Below are 21,449 nucleotides of genomic sequence, written 5' to 3'. Positions count from 1 at the left end.
GATCATGGTCACTAAGATCATGGTCACTATGATCATGGCCACTAAGATCATGGTCACTAAGATCATGGTCACTATGATCATGGTCACCAAGATCAGGGTCACTAAGATCATGGTCACTATGATCATGGTCAGTAAGATCATGGTCACTATGATCATGGTCACTATGATCATGGTCACTAAGATCATGGTCACTATGATCATGGTCATTAAGATCATGGTCACTAAGATCATGGTCACTAAGATCAGGGTCACTATGATCATGGTCACTAAGATCAGGGTCACTAAGATCAGGGTCACTATGATCATGGTCACTAAGATCAGGGTCACTAAGATCATGGTCACTATGATCATGGTCACTAAGATCAGGGTCACTATGATCATGGTCACTATGATCATGGTCACTAAGATAAAAGCAAAATACTGCAGATGCTGGAAATCTGAAAGAAAAACAGAAGATGCTGAAAAACTCAGCAGGCCTGACAGCCTCTGTGGCGAGCTATGGTAGAGTTAACATTTCGAGTTTGTATGACCCTTCTTCAGAGCAGGGTCACACCTAAGTCAGAGAGATCAAATGTCACATTCTCTTGTCAAACCTGCAGCAAAAGGCATCAAATGTAGAACTGCGAGCTGCTGGATGCTAGGCAGAAAGAGGTGAGGCCTCATCATCATTTTAATACATATATATATCTGTTAGAGCAATCTGTCTCTTTTATCATTCAATAAATTGGGTTGTAAATATTAATTTTAATGTGTCTTTGTGAATACTTGTGTTCATTATCAAAGTACTTATCCATGATATTTATAAATGTTCGGATATATCTATTTATTAGTTAAGGAGTATTTGATTTTATCTATGTATTTTGTTTATACATGTACCTGTGTTATTGGTCAGTGTATCTGTCAGTGTCAAATGTGATAGTCTGAAATTCAGTATTCCAATCGTCTCCAGTATAAACACTTTCTGCACTTGTCCTATTGCCATTGTTTTCCAATATGTCAGGACTATTTCCCGCTAACACTTGTTGAAATTGGCACCACTAAAATAAATTTATCATTAAATGCTCTCTCTCTTTTTCAGTTTTTATATCAAATCTAAAAGGGTGAATTCCCAATCATTAAAATCCCAGGGTCACCATTGACCAGAAACTGAACTGGACTAGTGGCTACAAGAGCAGGTCAGAAACTAGGAATCCTGTGATGAGTAACCCACCTCCTGACTTCCCAAAGCTTGTCCACCATCTACACGGCACAAGTCAGGAGTGTGATGGAATACTCCCCACTTGCCTGGATGAGTGCAGCTCCCACAACACTCAGGAAGCTTGACACCATCTAGGACAAAGCAGCCCGCTTGATTGGCATCCCATCTACCAACTTAAAAATTCACTCCCTCACCCACTGGCATGCTATAACTGCAGTGTGTACCAACTACGAGATAGACTGCAGCAACTTGCCACTGCTCCTTCCACAGCACCTTCCAAATGTGTGACCTTTACCACCAGAAGGACAAGTGCAGCAGACACAAGTCAACACCACCAGCTGCGAATTCTTCTCCAAACCACCCAGCATCCTGATTTGGATCAATGGGCTGAGTTTTATGTTACTTTGGGTGAGGTATGGCAGGTGGGCTGGGGGTGTGAATTTGGGTGCAATGCCAAGTGCACCATTCCTGGTGCCTACCCGCTCACTCCCACACCGCTGCATTTACATGTAATGAGGGAGGAGTTGGGCAGTCCACCCCTAACCCCCCCCTCCTCACCGCCCCCCCCACCCCGAACCCCCCCTCCCCATAGGACAATTAAGACCTTTAAGTGATCGAGTAATGGCCACTTCAGAGCCTCTGCTCCTCCTGCTGTATTTATTTCCCATAGCGGGAGGTCACCAGGCAGGTGTCACTGCACAGGCTGGTGGTGGGCAAAGGGGGCATCCCTCCTTCACAACCCCAAACCCCAAGGTCTTCCTTCCCCCTTCTCTGGTTCCCCTTCCACCCCTTACCTGTCCACCCTGGCCCCCGCCCTCCTTGCTCCTTTTGCCAGGGGACCAGACTGGCAGCTCCTGGTGATAGCAGAACCCCCACCCCCTCCGCCCCCTGCTTTCCAGCTCCAGTGATGATGGCCATTGGGGTTTGGTGCAGTCCCAGCTCCTTGTGGTCCCACTGGGATCAGAGAGCTGCCAACTATTTGATTGGCTGGCACCTCTCGGAGGCGGGACTTCCTGCTCGGACTGGGGCAGAAGTTCCACCTCAAGCCAATTAAGGGTCTGCTGAAGCTCCCTCCCAACAGCACTGTGGGTGCATCTACATTACATGGACTGCCGCATGTTAAGAAGGCAGCTCACTAACACCGTGTCAGGAGCAATTAGGGATGGGTAATAAATACTGGCCAAGCCTAGGATGCTTACACCCCATGAGTGTATAAAAAACACAATCTGGTCATTGTGTCCCAGATGAGCCCGAGAGAAATCAATGAATGACTCAGTGGATTCCTGTTTGCAATGCACCGAGCATCACTGCCTCCCCACTGACTCCCCTTCACTCGAATACTCACTGTCAATTCAGTCTAATCTTTGCCCCATTTTCAGTTTTCTTAAATGCAGGATTTTTAATTACAAAGATCAAGAAAAATGTCAGAATTTCTGCTGAGTTACTGATGAACAGCGTCACTTTCCAGTTGTGTAGCAATTTCTCTTTGAACATTTGTAGTGGATTCTGTCAGGAAGCAATGCCCTTATAATCTGTGAGTACATGCCTTGGGTTGCATAAGTTATACGATTATCCTATGGCCAGGATTTTCTCGTCAGCATGCAGGAGCGGGCCCCACACGCCAACGCATAAAATGACATCGGGCGAGCGTTCCAATCTCACCGTGCCATCGTAATGTTTAGGTGAGCAGGCGCGTGATGATCTCCGATGCTCGCCCGCCATTAATTAATGATCCACTTAAGGCCCTCGAGGCAGCAATTATAGGGGATTTTTTGGGGCCCGCGTAATCTTCAGGACATGGGCGCAACGGGCAGGCGGGTAGGTGACATTTGTACAAACCTTATCCACGGGCGGGATAACTGGGTGAGTGGGGTCGCGAGTGGTGTCTGTTAGATATTTAATTGTGGGAGTTACTGATATTTGCCTGTGTGAGCAGGAATACTTCAAAACTCTTCACAGCTGCTTGGACAGGAGTAGCAGGCTTCAGGCCAGGACTCTGGAGTAAACATCATTTCTGGGGCCTGCTGGTTTCAGGAAGCCTCCCCTTAGCCTGGGAATGGGGATTGTGCTCTCCACTGGAGGCACCTTCTCTGAGGAGGAAGGGAGGGCTAGAAGGGGGAGGAGGCCAGGAGTCCACATTCAGCCTCCAGGGGAGCCATCTTTGGGAGGACAGGCACAGGCACAAGGGGCACAGGGCCAACAGGAAGTCCAAGGCAGAAGGGGCTGCAGAAAATGCCACTATCCTGCTGCCAGGGTATACAGGCGACGAAGCAGCAACCTCAATATGTCTGAGGAGCAGTGCCGAAGGAGGCTCTGTCTCTCAAGGGAGACAGTTAACTATATCTGTCAGATGATTGGGCCTGAGATCTCCGCTAACTGTGTGGGTGGACACTGCATGCCAGTGGCTCTGAAGGTCACAGCTGCCCTCAACTTCTATGCCTCCAGCTCTTTCTAGGGTCGGTGGGTGATCTTTGCGGAGTCTCCCAATCAGCTGTCCACACTTGTGTCAAACAGATTACAGATGCTCAGTTCAGGCATGCATTGACCTTCATCCACTACCACTGGGACCAGGCAAACCAGACAGAGCGAGCCAGAGGCTTCGTGGCCATTGCTGGCTTCCCCCATGTCCAGGGTGCTATAGACTGTACACATGTGGCCATCAAGGCACCAGCAGGTGAGCCCGGTGCCTTCGTCAACAGGAAGGGCTTCCACTCCATGAACGTGCAGATAGTGTGCGATCACAGGATGCTGATTCTACAAGTCTGTGCAAGGTACCCAGGCAGCTCCCACGACACCTACATCCTCAGACACTCCCAGGTGCCGGGGCTCTTCAGTGCTCCAGCCCTGTTGGATGGTTGGCTGCTGGGTGACAAGGGCTATCCCCTCAGAAGGTGGCTCATGACGCCTCTCCGCCATCCAAGAACAAAAGCTGAGCAGCGGTACAATAGGAGCCAGGGCACCACAAGGGCTGTAGTGGAGAGAACCATTGGCCCTCTCAAGATGCGCTTCCGATGCCCAGACCGCTCGGGAGGTGCGCTCCAATAGCCCCCCAGATTGTGTCTCGGTGATAGTAGTTGCATGCTGCACTCTCCACAATCTGGCGTTATAAAGGGGGGACGAGTGGACGAGGAAGATGTAGACACAGTTGCTCCGGCTGTACACGATGAGTCCAGCAGTGTGTCCGAGGATGAGTATGCATAGGGGAATGCTGAGGGGGTAGACACTGACCTGGGCATACTCCAGGGAGGCAGGAACACCCAGGAGGCTTTAATCCAATGGACCTTCAGCTAGCACACCATAGATGGAACTCCAACACTGCAGGCTTCAGGCTCCATACTCGATACCTGAGTGCTAAATCTGCCTGGGTAGGAACATTAACTAAGGGCCTTATCAGTAAAGCTCAATGTCAAACAACACGCTCATTACATTAAGCGTTCCGGTCCACCTGCAGAAGTAAGGAGTCACCATGAGCTATTCTCACGTATCAAAATTTAATGATTTTACAAAGAACAAGAACAAAGAACAAAGAAAAGTACAGAGATAAAAACAAAAAACTACTGCGGATGCTGGAAATCCAAAACAAAAACAGAATTACCTGGAAAAACTCAGCAGGTCTGGCAGCATCGGCGGAGGAGAAAAGAGTCGACGTTTCGAGTCCTCATGACCCTTCAGCAGTTCTGCTGAAGGGTCATGAGGACTCGAAACATCAACTCTTTTCTTCTCCGCCGATGCTGCCAGACCTGCTGAGTTTTTCCAGGTAATTCTGTTTTTGTTAAAGAAAAGTACAGCACAGGAACAGGCCCTTCGGCCCTCCAAGCCTGCGCCGATCATATTGCCTAAAACATTTTGCACTTCGGGGGTCCGTATCCCTCTATTCCCATCCTATTCATGTATTTGTCAAGCTGCCTGTGAAACACCACTATCGTACCTGCTTCCACCACCTCCTCTGGCAGCGAATTCCAGACACTCACTACCCTCTGCATAAAAAACTTGCCACGCACATCTCCTCTATAGTTTTCTCCTCTCACCTTAAATCTATGTCCCCTAGTAATTGACTCTTCCACCCTGGGAAAAAGCTTCTGACTATCTACTCTGTCCATGCCACTCATAATTTTGTAAACTTCTATCAAGTTGCCCCTCAATCTCCGTCGCTCTAGTGAGAACAATCCGAGTTTCTCCAACCTCTCCTCATTGTTAATAACCTCCAGACCAGGCAGCATCCTGGTAAACCTCCTCTGCACCCTCTCCAATGCCTCCATATCCTTCTGGTAATGTGGTGACCAGAATTGCATGCAGTATTCCAAGTGTGGCCTAACCAAGGTTCTATACAGCTGCAGCATGACTTCCCAGCTTTTATACTCAATACCCTTGCCGATGAAGGCAAGCATGCCATATACCTTCCTGACTACCTTATCCACCTGCGTTGCCACTTTCAGTGACCTGTGGACCTGTACGCCCAAATCCCTCTGCCCATCGATGCACTTAAGGGTTCTGCCATTTACTGTATAATTCCTGCCTGTATTAGACCTTCCAAAATGCATTACCTCGCATTTGTCTGGATTAAACTCCATCTGCCATTTCTCCGCCCAAGTCTGCAACTGATCTATATCCCGTTGTATCCTTTGACAATCCTCTTCATTATCTGCAACTTCTCCAACCTTAGTGTCGTCTGCAAACTTACTAATTAGCCCAGTTACGATTTCCTCCAAATAATTTATGTATACTACAAACAGCAAAGGTCCCAGCACTGATCCCTGTGGAACTCCACTAGTCACAGCTCTCCATTCAGAAAAGCACCTTTCCACTGCTACCCTCTGTCTTCTATGACCAAGCCAATTCTGTGCCCATCCTGCCAGCTCACCTCTGATCCCGTGCGACTTTACCTTCTGTACCTGTCTGCCATGAGGGACCTTGTCAAAGGCCTTACTGAAATTCATGTAGATAACATCCACTGCCCTTCCATCATCGATCATCTTTGTCACTTCCTCGAAAAACTCAATCAAGTTAGTGAGACACAACCTCCCCTTCACAAAACCATGCTGCCTCTCACTAATACGCCCATTTGCTTCCAAATGATAGTAAATCCTGTCATGAAGAATCTTCTCCAATAATTTCCCTACTACTGACATAAGGCTCACCGGCCTGTAATTTCCTGGATTATCCCTGCTACCCTTCTTAAACAATGGAACAACATTGGCCATTCTCCAGTCCTCTGGGACCTCACCCGTAGCCAGTGAGGATACAAAGATTTCTGTCAAGGCCCCAGCAATCTCCTCCCTTGCCTCCCTCAGTACTCTGGGGTAGATTCCATCTGGCCCTGGGGACTTATCCACCTTAATATTCTTCAAGACGCCTAACATCTCTTTTTTGATCTCAACATGATCCAGGCTATCTACACACTCTTCCCTAGACAAATCGATTGCTAAGTCCTCCTGAAGTACAAAAAAAAGTAATTATAAAGGTGTGATGCATCATACCAAGTGGTCATGAACTAATAGCGGGGCAACATAAAACCACCAGTGAGAAACCTGTGGTCTGCCTAAGGTGCCTTAAGTCTACGTTTCCAGGTGCTATGTCTTGGTTCTCCCCCATCGCTGGCACTGGCATCTGAGACAGCCTGCTCACTGTGCTGTCCTGTTGGCCTCGATGCCCTTGGCGGGCGTCCTCTGGCCCGTGGAACCTGTGCTGGCCCCACCTTGGAGGGAGCTGCCAGTTCCACAGCTGGCATCTCCCCAGTCGTCGCAGCCTCATCGGATACAACGGTCACTGGGAGAGGGGCAGAGAAGCTGCCGCCCTCATCCGGAGAGCCCTGAGAGGAGCCCATAGAGATAACTGGCAGCTGCTGCGCCGACGTGAGGTCGCTTCAGACCTCCCTGCTCACCATGGATGGATGGGCACCGAGCTGGGATACTTGGTACCCAAACCATCTCCTACATTGGCACTGACCAGCTGAGGTCAATGCCGATGTGAGGGCTTGCTGGTCCGAGCACATCCCCAGGAGGCCCTGGTTGTTCTCCTGGAGGAGCCTCTCCATGGAGGAAGCATGGTGCTCGGCCATGAGGCTCATTGCATTGGTGATGCTCCGTGTGGACTCCTCCAGCACGGGCACCATGCCACTACATTGCCTCATGGATCTCCGCCAGATCCTCCCGCACACCCTGCTGGACTTCCAGCGTCTGTTATCTCATGTACGACTTCAGAGCCACATCATCAGCCACCGACTGAGCATATGCCTGGTCCCCTGCAGTCCTCCAACTGCTGGCGCCCTGGGCACTCTCTGTCTCTTCCCACACCTCAAGCGAGTGTGAAGTGCCCTCACCGCCGTGCCCCAGGACACCAGCCGATGATCTAATTCCCACCGAGGTGCTAGTACCTGTGCTGGTGCCTGCCTGGCAGAGATGGTATGATGCTGGTGAGTCCAATTGTTCAGGGCCCTCAGGTGTGAGAGGGGACCCCTCTGCCTCCTCCTCCTGGCCCTGCTCCAGTGATGCTGAAAGGAAGAACAAGGACATTTGTTAAAGTGGAGACAATGTCAATGTGCATCCCTGTCCCCCGGATCATCATGCGCTCATCCTTCCATAGCCAACCCATGTTACAAGCTTCAATCACTGAGCATTCAGCAGTGCCATGGCTGCTGGGACACACACAGTGAGCTCAGTACTCGGCAAACGTACCTCCCCGTGGCACCCCAGCCTCACCACCACCGGTGGACCTGGGCGCATGGGCCTCTTGAGATCCATCGCTTCCTGCTCATGTCTAGTCACAATGGCCAACTGGTTGCCCCCAAAATTCTACTCTGGGTGTCAGTGTCACACATGCTGTGGGTGCAGAACCCATCTCGGCTCAACTCTCTCAGGGTGAACTAGGCATGGTTCACCCAGCGAGGGAAACAAGCTGTGAAGGATTCAATGTTTTAGCTGTTGGTGGGGTGGGGCGGGGCGGGGTCCTTGGGGGGAAAGGCTACCATCTGTATTAAGTAACCTCTCCCAACATGGCACTCACCCTTCCCCAGTGCCAGAGGTCATTGAATCTCTTGCGGCACTGGACCCACGTCATGGGAGCTGACTACCTCTGCCACCTCCTTCCAAGCACATTTGGCCAGGTGGAAGGGCCTCCGCCTCCTGTCCTTCGGAACGAGGACCTCCCACCGTGCTGCCACCTCCTCCAGGAGGGCAGCTAGGCACTCATCAGCAAACTGAGGGGCACACTGCCCTGCTACCCTACCCTCCTGCCTGGCCTGTTCTCCAGCAGTGCTCTGGGGAGCCCCTCCACTGGCTGTGATTCACAGCCTTTGCAGGGCTGCCAGTGCTGTATTTGAACAGGCCGCTGGGTCACCGTTGGACCTGGTGGCCATTGATCTCCCACCACTGCCTGCCCACTCCCGCTATCCTCAGGAGCCGCGCTTCACGCTGGGTGGGCCTTAATTGGCTCACCCGCGTAAGATAGCTGTGCGAAGCCGATCACGGGCAGTGATCAGCTCCACGCCCGCTCCTGAACGGCCCACCCAATGGGGGAGAAAATTTTCCCCTATGTTTCAGTAACACTGCACTAGAATTTATGTAGAATCTCTGTTAATTTGAACATGTAAATAACACAGACCACACCAGGCTTTATATGTTGGCTAAAATGACTGTTTTTGATCTATAACTATTATGAAATAGTTCTAGATCAGAACAAGACTGAATACTACATAGCATGAAGCAGAACATAGGAACATAGGAACAGGAGGAGGCTATTTGGCTCTTCGAGCCTGCTCCAGCTTTCAATATGGTCATAGCTGAAATCATTGAGGTTTCAACTCCACTTTCCTGTCTGCCCCCCATCATCCTTGACTCAATCAAGACTCTATCTTACTCAGCCTTGAATAAATTTGAAGATCCAGCCTCCACTGCATTCTGGGAAAGAGAATTCCACAGACGAACAACTCTATGAGAGAAACAAATTCTCATCTCTGTTTTTAAAGGGAGAACGTTTATCCTTAAGCTATGTCCCCAAGTTTTAGTCTCCCCAAAAGAGGAAACAACCTCTGAGTATCCACCCTATCAATTCCCCTCAGAATCTTATATGTTTTAATAAGATCGCCTCTCATTCTTCTAAACTCCAATAGGTACAGGCCCAACCTGCTCAACCTTTCTTCATCCCAGGAATGAGTCAAGTGAACCTTCTCTGAACTGCTTCTAAAGCACTTCTATCCTTTTTTTTTCAAATAAGGAGACCAAACCTGTTCACTGATGCTCAGTTTGGGTTCCGCCAGGGCCATTCAGCTCCTGACCTCATTTCAGCCTTGGAATATGAACAAAAGAACCCAAGAGGTGATGAGAGTGACTGCCCTCAACATCGAGGCAGCATTTGACCAAGTGTGGCATCAGGGAGCCCCAGCAAAGCTGAGGTTAATAGGAACCAGGAGATTCACATTCAATGTGATTACCAACACTTGAATCTCCACCATCAACATCCTGGGAGTCCAGAAACTGAACTGGACTAATCATATGAATACTGTGGCTACAAGGGCAGGTCAGGTGCTGGGAGTTCTGTGGAGAGTAACTCACCTCCTGACTCCCCAAAGCCTGTCCACTATCTACAAGGCACAAGTCAGGAGTGTGATGGAATACTCTCCACTTGCCTGGATGAGCGCAGCTCCAACAACGCTGAAGAAGCTTGACACTGCCCAGGACAAAGCAGCCCACTTGATTAGCACACCATGCACAAATATTCACCACCACCGATGCACAGTAGCAGCAGTGTGTGTACCATCTACAAGGTGCACTGCAGGAGCTCACCAAGGTTCCTTCGACAGCACCTTCCAAACCCACAACCACTACCATCTAGAAGAACAACGGCAGCAGATAGATGGGAACACCACCACCTGGAAGTTCCCCTCCAAGCCACTCACCATCCTGACTTCTCTGCCAAAGGCCCCTCTGCTTTATAGCTGCCACTGGGACCCAGCCTCCATTTAGCTAGTGGCTTCTTGACATGGTGTGAGGATTGAACCTCAGCCAGTGGTAAGATGCCAGTGGTACTGTAAAATGGACACTAATTGGGCCTTTATTTGTGGATTTATAATTTATGGCTTCCAGTTCCAATGTGGGTAAAGTACCCCAGTGGCAGGACAGTGTTGAGGAGCTGATCCAACATGACTCCCCGTGATCATAATGGCCACTCTACCTTCCACCCCACCTCCTCCGGCTGGTCAAATTCAACTCATTGAATTATTACAACAGAGGAGCCCATTCTCCCATCAGCTCCATGCCAGGTCTCTGTAGAACAATTCAGTCAATCCCATTTCCCCACTCTATCCACAAAGCTTTGCAAGTTTATTTCCCTCATTTGCACATCCAATTTCCTATCACTGATTGTCCCACATCCTCCAGCCCCACCTGCAGTAAGTTCCAGGTCATTACCACTCGCTGCTTCAAAAAGTTAATCCAGTTTGCATCTCTTGCCCATTTAAAATTAAACATTAAATTTGTGTCTCTTCATCCTCGTATTATCAGCTAACGGGAACACTCTTTCCTTGTCTCCTTTATGCCATATGTGAAACAACCCCAGCATCTCCAACCTAACCTTGGAGCTAATATCCCTCATCGCTGGAACCATTCTGGTAAATCTCCTCTGCGCCGTCTCAAAAACACTCACCTTTTCTCAATGTCTCTCCTTGACATGTGGCAGTGACCAGAACTGGACATAATACTTCAATTGTGACCCAAGCAGAGCTTTACAAGGCTTCAGCATAATTTCTATGCTTTTGTACTCAATACTCCATATGAAACGCAAGATCCATATTCTTTGATAACTAGTCTCATAATATGTGCTGCCTCCATCAAAGATCTATGCACATGACACCCCCCACGTCTCTCTATTCCTGCAGATTCATTAGAACTGTGCCATTATATATGCCTCTCCCTGTTCCTTTTCTCTAATTGTAGTACCTTACACTGTATAAAATTCCATCTGCTCTTTGTCTGCCCATCCTGCTAGCCTATCCAGGTCCTGTTGCAGTCAATTGGTCTCAATTATGATACCATTGGTATCACTGATTGCCCTACCTCTATTGTTGTTACCATTAGCAAATTTTGGGATTTTACTCTGTGTTCCAATATCCAGGTCATTTATATATAAAAAACACTGTGGTCCTGTAATGGTTGGCCCTGTTGCCCCTGATGACTTCCACGTGTGTCCTCTGGGGGCGGAAGCCTCGAGGGTCCCAGTTTGTTTTGGCTGTCCTCCTGTGGGCCGGCTGCTCCCTGTGCGATGACAGAGGTTGGGGCTGAGGGAGTCACAGGTAAAGGGGACTCAGAGGGAGAGGACAGCCCCTGAGATTCCTGAGTGGATGACCCATGGCTCCCATGATGGAGTGCAGGTCTGCACACATTCCCGCATTCTCCTGGACTAGGGACCCCATGGTGTCCACCATCCTCCCCATGGAGAGCTCCATACACGCACATGTAGGCACCACTTCATTAGAGAGCAGGCGGACACACTCCTCCAACTCTCGTGCCACTCTGCTAAGGGCTTCCAACAGCTCTGAGTGATGTTCCCACGCCTTCTGCTGACTCTCCAGGGTGAGTTGGGAGGCCAAATCCAGAGGCTCGTCATCTGACTCAGACTTCACTGATGCCTGATCCCCATCAGTCCTCCGAGTGCCGGGGAGCTCGCAAACCTGCCTCCTACTGCTGCGGACATGTGTCCATGTGGTGACCACCAGATTGTGAACCCGAGCCTGCTCTAGATCCAAGACCCACCGAGGTGTGTGTGTCTCTGTGCTGGTGCAGGGTGTGGGTAAGCGCTGTGATGGGTCTTCCAGGCTGCTTATTTCCAGCTCTTCAATGGAGGAAGTGTCCTCTTGGCTGGAGGTGAGGACCTGGATGGAGCTGAGGGACTGACTGGTTGAGGGTGTTGGTCACTTGGCAGAGCTTCCTGTGAACCAAAGTAGAGATAAGTAGTGAATGGCAGTAGAGTCAAAAACAGGAGAGAGAGCACTCACATTTCCGTTGAGAGAGGGATGATGTGGTGCAGAATCCTCACAAGGGTGTTCGCCACCGACCTCACCATCACCACAGACACGGTCCATGTCCTCACCAGTCAGCGCAATGGCACACTCCTCAAAGTGAGTGAGGGGCCTAATGTGGGCCACTCCACCCCCGGTCTGAGACCTCTCCCTGCTGATGTGAGCAGGTTTCTCCTGTATGAGAACAGATGGATAGAGTGTGAGCAGGACACATGGCACTGCGTGGAATGTTTGTGTGGTGATTAGCGCCATGGACTGGATGAGGATGTGAGCTCGAGAGGATATGAGCTTGATGGAGATGTGAGGGTGTGTGTGAGAGTTAGTGGTGTTGTCCCTTGAGCTGTGAGATCCCTGTGGATGTGTGATGGGTTTGTGAGTGTGTGAGTTGAGAGTGATGAGGTGGTTGCCTTACCCTGGCGGAGACCATTCATCCTCTTCCTGCACTGGATGGCTGACCCTGTGCTCCTCTGTGCTCCAGCGGTGCTGACCAGCACTACCACTGCCTCCCAGGCCAGGTTGGTAACTCTGGTGGACCAGAGTGGGGGTAGAGGACATCACGGAGGATTTGCACTGTGCCCAGAGAGGCAGCACTAAATTTGGGGGCTGCCATTTTCTTTGCTTTTGGGGCCACCTGGAGCAGTCCTGGTCTGGAGATATGAAGTAGGCTGCACTCTGGAACACTTTAAATACAGCACCTGGAGCGAGGAAGCACTGAGGTCACGGCATGGCTGGAAAATCCGAGCCTGCCCACCAGCGATCTGGCGTGTTTCCTGGGAATGTATTATTAATGAGACAGGACATGCCGGGAAAGAGACAATATAATGAAAAAACCTGCGACCGGCGGGTAAAGTGACTTTTTTCATTGCACTTAGTGCAAATTTGGAATGATTCCATCCATTGTCTTTGCTCTATGCTCACTCGCCACCAGCTCCAACCCTTTCCCTGGCAAAAGTCCGAGATTGAACCAATCTGTTTGCTGTTATGGTGTCACATTTGAGCTCGAGATGAGTTTCTGACCACATGCCTGCATCATCACTATGTCATGGACATGGTGTGTCTCTCCTTAACCTTTGAGTGTGCATTCCAATTAAAAAAATGCAGCACCAATGCTTTTTGGAGTTTTAAATAAAGAAGGTTATTTATTCTCACACACACACAATGAATTAATGCAATGTCACTCACTCAGCCTCACGCATGCACCTATGCAGAGATTAAACAGAGTGCACATCTACACAATATGGTCAATTCAGCCTCTGATTTACAATTTCCACTCTCCCACTATCAGTGCTGTGGTTTCTTGAATGGATTTAATGATTTAAAGTTGAAGTGAGGGTTTTGTAAAGTGAATGGTTCATTGTGGGTTGTGAGTTTACTTGCAGTTGAATATCTAGGAGGTTGGTTCCCAGATGAACATTGAAACTGGAACAGTTTAATCACTGAGAATGTTTGATGACTTACAGCTAGTTTCAGTGTCTTTTTCTCAGACTGGCTGATGACTAATGATTCTGAAGGAACTGCTGGGTCCAGGGATAAGAAAGGTACAGCCCCTGAAACCAGTTTTGACTGAGGACCATTCAGCCTAGTTTGGATGGGGAAGGCCATTGGGAAATTAATAATGGCCATTGAGTTTCAGTCTTCCCCTTTGTTAAGTATGAAGCATGGAGAATAACAGTCTGGAAACTCCATAGTCTTGGTGTTGGCCCATCTTTAAACAATGAGATGTGTGAATTCCACAGATGGCTGTGAGATACTCTCACTCATGTCCATATATTATTAGGTATTCACCGGAGACTTGATACTGTTTGTAGTCCAAATGCTAAAAGTTACATGATTTGTGGCAGCCATCTTAACAGCTTGTTTATACCCAATGTTTAAAAGCATAGACTGCAAGTTTATAATATGACATGCCTGTCCGGAGCCTAAGACCACCTACTTCCACCCCATTAACATCGTCTCTCTCCACCCCTGCCTCAGCTGTTCTGCTGCTGAAACCTCATTCATGTCTTTATTACCTCTAAACTTGACTATTCCAATGCTGTCCTCCCACATTCTGTCCTCCATAAGCTTGAGATCACCTAAAACTCTTCTGTCCATGTCCTAACTCACACAAAATCCTGTTCCCCTCTCACTCCTGTGCTCACTGACCTTCTTTGGCTCTTGGTTAAACAACATGTTGATTGTAAAATTCTCATCCTTGATTTTACCTTCCTCCTTGACTGAGTGCCTCCCTACCTCTGTAATCTCCTACAGCCCCACAGCCTTTCGAGATCCCTGTGCTCCTCCAATTCTGGCCTCTTGAGCATCCCTGATATTAATTACTCCACCATTGGCGGCTGTGTCCTCAGCTTCCTAGGCCCTAATCTTTGGAATTCTTTCCCTAAACCTCCTCCTGTCTCATTTGCTTTCCTACCTTTAGGACATTTTTAAAAACCTATCTCATTGACAAAGGTTTTGGTCATCTGTCCTAATATCTGCTTATGTGGCTCAGTGACATGTTTTTTTTAAATGCTCCTGTGAAGCACCTTGGGATGTGTTATTAATTAAAGGTGCTACATAAATATAAATAGTTTTTGTTGACTAATACGATTTTAAAGTTAATGGGAACTGAGCAAGCGTAATTAGATAGTATGGGATTTTAAGGGGTGTGAACATTGAGCAGGAGAGTAAGATTAATATGTCTGCCATATTAAAATGTGAGTGATTGGGACAGTGGCACTAAATTTGTTGCTCTATTAAAAGTTATTGTGTGTGAGACAGCAATAGGGCTGAGTAGATATTAAAGAGTGTGAGAGTATGTTAAAAAGTAGTGAGTATGAGAGTGGCATTGATCTGGGGTATGGGGTTCAAGCAGGAGAATAGTATTAATCTGGATGGGATATTATAGGTTATGGGAAGTGAGCATGGAGGAGAGATTAGACAGGTTGGGATAGGCAGTGATCAGGCAAGTGGAATTAAATTGGGTGTTAATGTTATGGAGAGTGAGCAGGAGAATAGGGTCAGAAAGGAGTGTTGGGGTGATTGTGATAGGCTAGGTTGGATATTAAAGAGTGCAGGGAGTAAGGGGTAAATTGGGATTTGACAGGATAGGACATTAAATTGTGCAGGTTGTCAGCAGGAGAGTGCTAGGGTATTGAAATATACTGCGAGTGTGGAAAGAGTGGGCTGAGTCTGCGGACTCAGGTTATGCAAAACACCAGCACAGCTTTGATGAGCGGAACAACATTTTCCTTCCCAGTAAATTTCATGATGAAGCAATTAAACAACTGGGCAAGAAAAGCTGCTTAGATGTGTTTAAGGGCTGAGTAAGTGAAACTAAAATACTGACTGGTGGGCAGTGCCAGATGCACCAGGACACTGACAATGACAACAGAAAATATTTTGTTACTTAGGTCATAATCCATCATTCATTTGCTCAACCATATGCAGACAACATCCTTCTGCACATCAATACACGCCAAAGCATCCATGTCTGCTAAGAATTGAGAATATGAGTGTTGTGCATCAACTCGAAGCTGGTACAGACACAGGAAGTGGTTTAGCAGAGCGGTTATGCTGTTGAAGTCACTCAGCTTCCTCCTTCCTACTCACACTGTGAAAGACTCGGGACTGAAGTTAGTGTCTGTTGGAGCAAGCCAATCGCTGGACATTGTGTCACAGCCTGTGGCTCCTGTTGTTGAAATAAATGAGTACAATTGATCCGTGTGACCATTGCAGACATTGGGTAAGTGGAGCATTTTGAGTGAAATGCAGTGTATTGCCAGAGGTAGAGAGGCCTTTATCTGTTCAAACTTTAATAGTGTAGAGAGGCCTCCATATCATATATGTTGAATAAGCGCGTAACAGGAGTCACTGTGAGAAAAGTTTATCTCTTTGGTCGCTAACTCTCCTCTCATAGCATCTGGTCTCATTCTGACTCCTCCCAACTTTTCTTCCTGCTCCATTTGACCAAATTGTTTCTAATGTCTGTTTGAAAACCATTTTTTGTCTCTGATCCTAATTTATATTCTCATAGATTCATAGACATTTACAGCACAGAAGGAGGCCATTTGGCCCATCATGTCCGCACTGGTCAACAAAGATCTAACTACACTAATCCCATTTGTCAGCGCTTGGCCCATAGCCCTGGAGGCTATAGCAACACAAGTGTATACCTAAATGCTTCTTAAATGTTACGAGAGTTTCTGACTCTACCACCCATTCAGGCAGTGAGTTCCAGACTCCCACCACCCTCTGGATGAAAACATTCTCCTCAACTCCCCTCTTAGCCTTCTACCTCTTACTTTAAATCTATGTCCCCTGGTTAATGATCCCTCCACTAATGGAATAAGTGCCTTCCTATCTACCCTACCTATGCCCCTCATAATCTTATACACCTCTATCAGTCCATCTCAACCTTCGCTGCTCCAAGGAAAACAACCCCAGCCTATCCAATCTTTCCTCATAGCTCAGACCCTCCAGCGTAGGCAGCATCCTGGTAAATCTCCTCTGCACCCTCTCCAGTGCAATCACATCCTTTCCATAATGTGGATTCCAGAACTGCACGCAATACTCTAGCTGTGGCCTAACCAGCGTTTTATACAGTTCCAGCATAACTTCCCTGCTCCTATATTCTATGCCTCGGCTAATAAAGGCAGGTATCCCATATGTCTTCTGAGCCACCTTATCTACCTGCCCTGCTACCTTCTGACATCTGTGGTTATGTACACCAAGATCCCTCTGATCTTCAGTGCTTTCCAGGGTCCTACCATTCATAGTCTAATCCCTTGCCTTGTTAGCCCTCCCCACGTGCATCACCTCACATTTTTCTGGGTTGAATTCCATTTGCCACTGCTCTGCCCACCTGACCAGTCCATTGATATCCTCCTGCAGTTTACGGCTATCTTCCTCACTATTTACCACCCTAGCAATTTTCATGTCATCTGCAAACTTCTTGATCATACCCTCTACATTTAAGTCCAACTCATTTATGGATACCACAAACAGCAAGGGCCCAAGCACCAAGCCCTGTGGAACCCCACTGGAAACAGACTTCCAGTCACAGAAACATCCCTCTCACCTTACCCTCTGCCTCCTGCCTCTCAGCCAATTTTGGATCCAACGTGCCACTTTGCCTTGGATCCCATGGGCTCTTACTTTCTTGACCAGTCTGCCATGAGGGACCTTATCAAAAGCCTTGCTAAAGCCCATGTAGACCACATCAAAAGCATTACCCTCATCAACACTCCTGGTTACCTCCTCAAAAAATTTGATCAAATTTGTCAAATCTTCCCTTAACAAATCCATGCTGACTATCCCTGATTAACCTGTGTCCCTCCAAGTGCAGATATATTCTGTCCCTCAGAATTCTTTCTAGTAACTTCCCCACCACCGAGGTTACACTGACTGGCCTGTAATTTCCTGGTCTATCCTTTCCTCCTTTTTTTAACAATGGGACAACGTTAACAATCCTCCAGTTCTCTGGCACCTCACCTGTGGCCAGAGAGGATTTGAAAATTACTGCCAGGGCCCCTGATATCTCTTCCCTTTCCTCCCTCAACAGCCTGGGATATATCTCATCCGGGCCTGTGAATTTATCCATTTTTAAGGCTGCTAAACCTGCTAGTACCTCCTCCTCTCTCTATGTTAATTTCCTCTAATATTTCACAGCCCTCCACCCTGATGTCTATACCCGTGTTGTCCTTTTCCATTGTGAAGACTGATGCAAAGTATTCTTTGAGGACTGTACCCACATCTTCCGGGTCCACACACAGATTATCTCTATGGTACCTAATTGACCCCACTCTTTCCCTAGTTATTCTCTTGCTCTTTATATATTTTTTAAAAATTGCTGCATCTAATTATAAAATGGGTTGATAGAATCATCTGGAGGAAGTTTAAGCTGGTGGATCACCTGACAGTGGGTGTAATTGAGGAGCTCACATCAGCAAACATTGGAGAAAAGCTGAGAAGCTGACTGGCACCTGCTGCCATCCTTGATTAACTTGAGTGGATTTGGAGCACAATTTTAAATTTAATTTCAAATCCTTTGGTTTCATGGGATTCCTGGATCTGGCCAGTGAAGTTGTGGGAAGAAACCAATGGCAAAAGAACAAGTGAATCAAACTCTTCGAACTACTGCAACAAATACTGAGTTTTCGCAGTTGTTTTCTTACTGACTAGTGGGAAAGGTTTTGATCACGGTAATTTTGGGTAGAATTTACTTTCTATGCTTGGAGATTTCATAATCCCTTCAGCTTGATTGGTGCTTGGTAGCCTTAGGTTGGAACTCAGATGAGGGTCAAATGACCAACAACAAAACATTACCAACATCAGAACCAGCAGCAACACCAACACTAATAACTAAACCAACACCAACACTAATAACTAAACCAACACCGACACTAATAACTAAACCAACACAATCATTAATAACTAAACCAACAACACCAACACCAATAACTAAACCAACACCAACACTAATAACTAAACCAACACCAACATTAATAGCTAAACCAACAACACCAACACCAATAACTAAACCAACACCAAAACTAATAACTAAACCAACACCAACACTAATGACTAAACCAACACCGACACTAATAACTAAACATTAATAACTAAACCAACACTGACACTAATAACTAAACATTAATAACTAAACCAACACTGACACTAATAACTAAACATTAATAACTAAACCAACACCAACATTAATAACTAAACCAACAACACCAACACCAATAACTAAACCAACACCAACACTAATAACTAAACCAACACCAACATTAATAACTAAACCAACACTGACACTAATAACTAAACATTAATAACTAAACCAACACTGACACTAATAACTAAACCAACACCGACACTGATAACTAAACATTAATAACTAAACCAACACCAACATTAATAACTAAACCAACAACACCAACACTAATAACTAAACCAACTCCAACACTAATAACTAAACCAACACAAATGCTAATAATTAAATTAACAACACCAGCACTAACAACTAAACCAACACCAACATTAATAACTAAACTAACTCCAACACTAATAACTAAACCAGCACTGGCATTAATAACTAAACATTAATAACTAAACCAACACCGACATTAATAACTAAACCAACACCGGCATTAATAACTAAACATTAATAACTAAACCGACATCAGCACTAACAACTAAACCAACAACAACACCAACACTAACAACTGAACTAAAACCAGCGCCATCACCAAGACCAGCACGAACTCCCCTTGTTCACCTGTTCTAAGACGAAGCCAGGCCTGCTGAGTTTTTCTAGCGCTATGTTTTTATTTAAGATTTCCAGCATTTGCAGTATTTGGCTTTTATTTCAGAGTTCACCTGGGATCCTGGTAATATTTATCCTTCAGCCAACGTTACTAAAACATATGAGCTGCTCATTATCATTTTGCTGTTTGTGGGAGCGTGCTGTGCACACATTAGCTGCCATGTTTTCTACATCACATTGTAAACGTTTCGATAGCACTGTGGGTGTTCTGAAGTTGCAAAAGATGTAATAGAAATGGGAGCTTATTGGTCACTTTTCAAAACCCCTTTACCTGATGTTATTCTGCAGTGAGTGACGGATGGAGCTTTCATCCCCTCAAAGCCCATCTTGCTGGGAAAGCAGCACCTCCAGAAAACGCAAAGCCTGGGCTAAGAGCAGAGATCAGTGGCAGACTCTCGATGAGAATCTCACAGACACAACCTCTCATTCAGGTAAGAGTGTTTCAGGTGAAAGTTGCTCTGGAACAGCTTAACGGTGCTTGGATCTTGCAGTAGGCTGGTTTGCTCTGGGATCACTCTTGTTAGACATTTAATTTAAGGAGTGAACTTGTTCTGTAATTTTCTCACATGCCATCTTTCCCAGTTTTCCCAGATTTCTCTGGTCTTCCTTCAAATTTTTGTCAGCTGAACAGAATCTTCCCTCTTATGGAAATTCATCCTCTCACCATCCCCAGCCACCATCACCCCACCCTCCCTCCCCTAGTCCCATCCCATCCACCCCTCAGTCTTCTCTTTTCTGGAGGTTAGATCCTCAGCCTGTTCAACCTTTCCTGATGGGTATAGCTTCTCAGGACTTGTATCTCTCTAGTAAATTAATTTTACACCTCCAATGTAGACCAGATCTGTGCGCAGTACCTCAGGCATGGTCTACCCAATCTTCTACACAGGTTTAACATAAGCTCTATCCCCCTAAAAATCCACCCCAGTGATTTGTCAGCTTTTTTATGGTTTTATGTGTCTTGGTGGACTCCCAGGTCCCTCTGCTCTTCTATCTCATTCAAGCACCTATTTTCCAAAGAACATGTGACCCTCTTATTTTTCCCACCAAAATGTATCACTTCACACACATCCATATTAAAATTCATTTGTGAATTACACGCCCGCACACTGGGCAGAATTTTGCTATTGGTGAGCAGGGGGCGGGGCCCACTCGCTGATGTGTAAAATGATGTGGGATGATGTCAGGCGGAACCCCTGACGTCACCCTGCCCCATTTAAATTTTCAGGAAGGTGGGGGCGCAGTGAAACCAGCTGTGGGCCCGCCGACCTGTCAATGGCCAATTGAGGCCTTTGACAGGATCAATTATACAATTAAAGGACCTGCCCGTCCAACCTTAAAGTTAGTGGGTCGGCCAGGAGCCCCGGCGGGGAATAGAAAAAACATGAAACCTCATCCAGCAGTGGGTTGAGTTTTCGTGCGGGGTTTTAAAAAGTTTAATAAAGTTATTCTGTAAATTATGAACATGTCCCAACTCATGTGACATTGTCACATGGCGGGGACATGTTAGGGAATTTTTTTTTTCTATTTTTAATCTTTTTCAAAGTGGAAGCGATCTCCCTGAGGCTGCACTTAGCCTCAAGGAGATGTGCGCTCTGTTGTGTGCATGCGTGAAAGAGCGCACTCTCGCTTTTGGGGAATCCCCCCCCACCGCCCGCACAGGGAGTGCATAGCGCTTCCCGCCGGACATCATGCTGGGTGGGCCTTAATTGGCTCACCCACGTCAAATGGCGGTAGGGCCCGCTTCGCTGGCGGGGATCGGTTCCCCGCCCGCCGGAGATTGGGTCGGGCCTGCCCGCCCGACAGGCAGAAAATTCTGCCCTATGTGTTCACGAATGGTTTCCTGTATCTTTTTATGTCCTCTTCTCTGATAACATGTGCCCCCCCAGTTTGATATCATCTGCATATTTTGATATTGTACTTCTGATTCCTGAGTCCAA

At 47.1% G+C, this 21,449-nt stretch overlaps 1 protein-coding gene across 1 annotated transcript in view; it reads left to right on the top strand.

Annotated features, from left to right (window-relative positions):
• The first annotated feature begins 15,767 nt into the window (after positions 1–15,767).
• The window catches only part of tespa1 (thymocyte expressed, positive selection associated 1), an 81,489-nt gene continuing 75,807 nt past the window's right edge, over positions 15,768–21,449 (top strand). The window contains exons 1-2 of the mRNA XM_078530519.1: positions 15,768–15,930; positions 19,801–19,943. Coding sequence (XP_078386645.1) covers positions 19,811–19,943 — 133 coding nt within the window. The 5' untranslated portion in view covers positions 15,768–15,930; positions 19,801–19,810. The remainder of the gene's footprint in view (positions 15,931–19,800; positions 19,944–21,449) is intronic.

The sequence above is a fragment of the Cetorhinus maximus genome, chromosome 2 (assembly GCF_964194155.1).
Source record: "Cetorhinus maximus chromosome 2, sCetMax3.hap1.1, whole genome shotgun sequence".
Lineage (NCBI taxonomy): Eukaryota > Metazoa > Chordata > Chondrichthyes > Lamniformes > Cetorhinidae > Cetorhinus > Cetorhinus maximus.
This window is presented reverse-complemented; position numbering and strand designations above follow the sequence as displayed.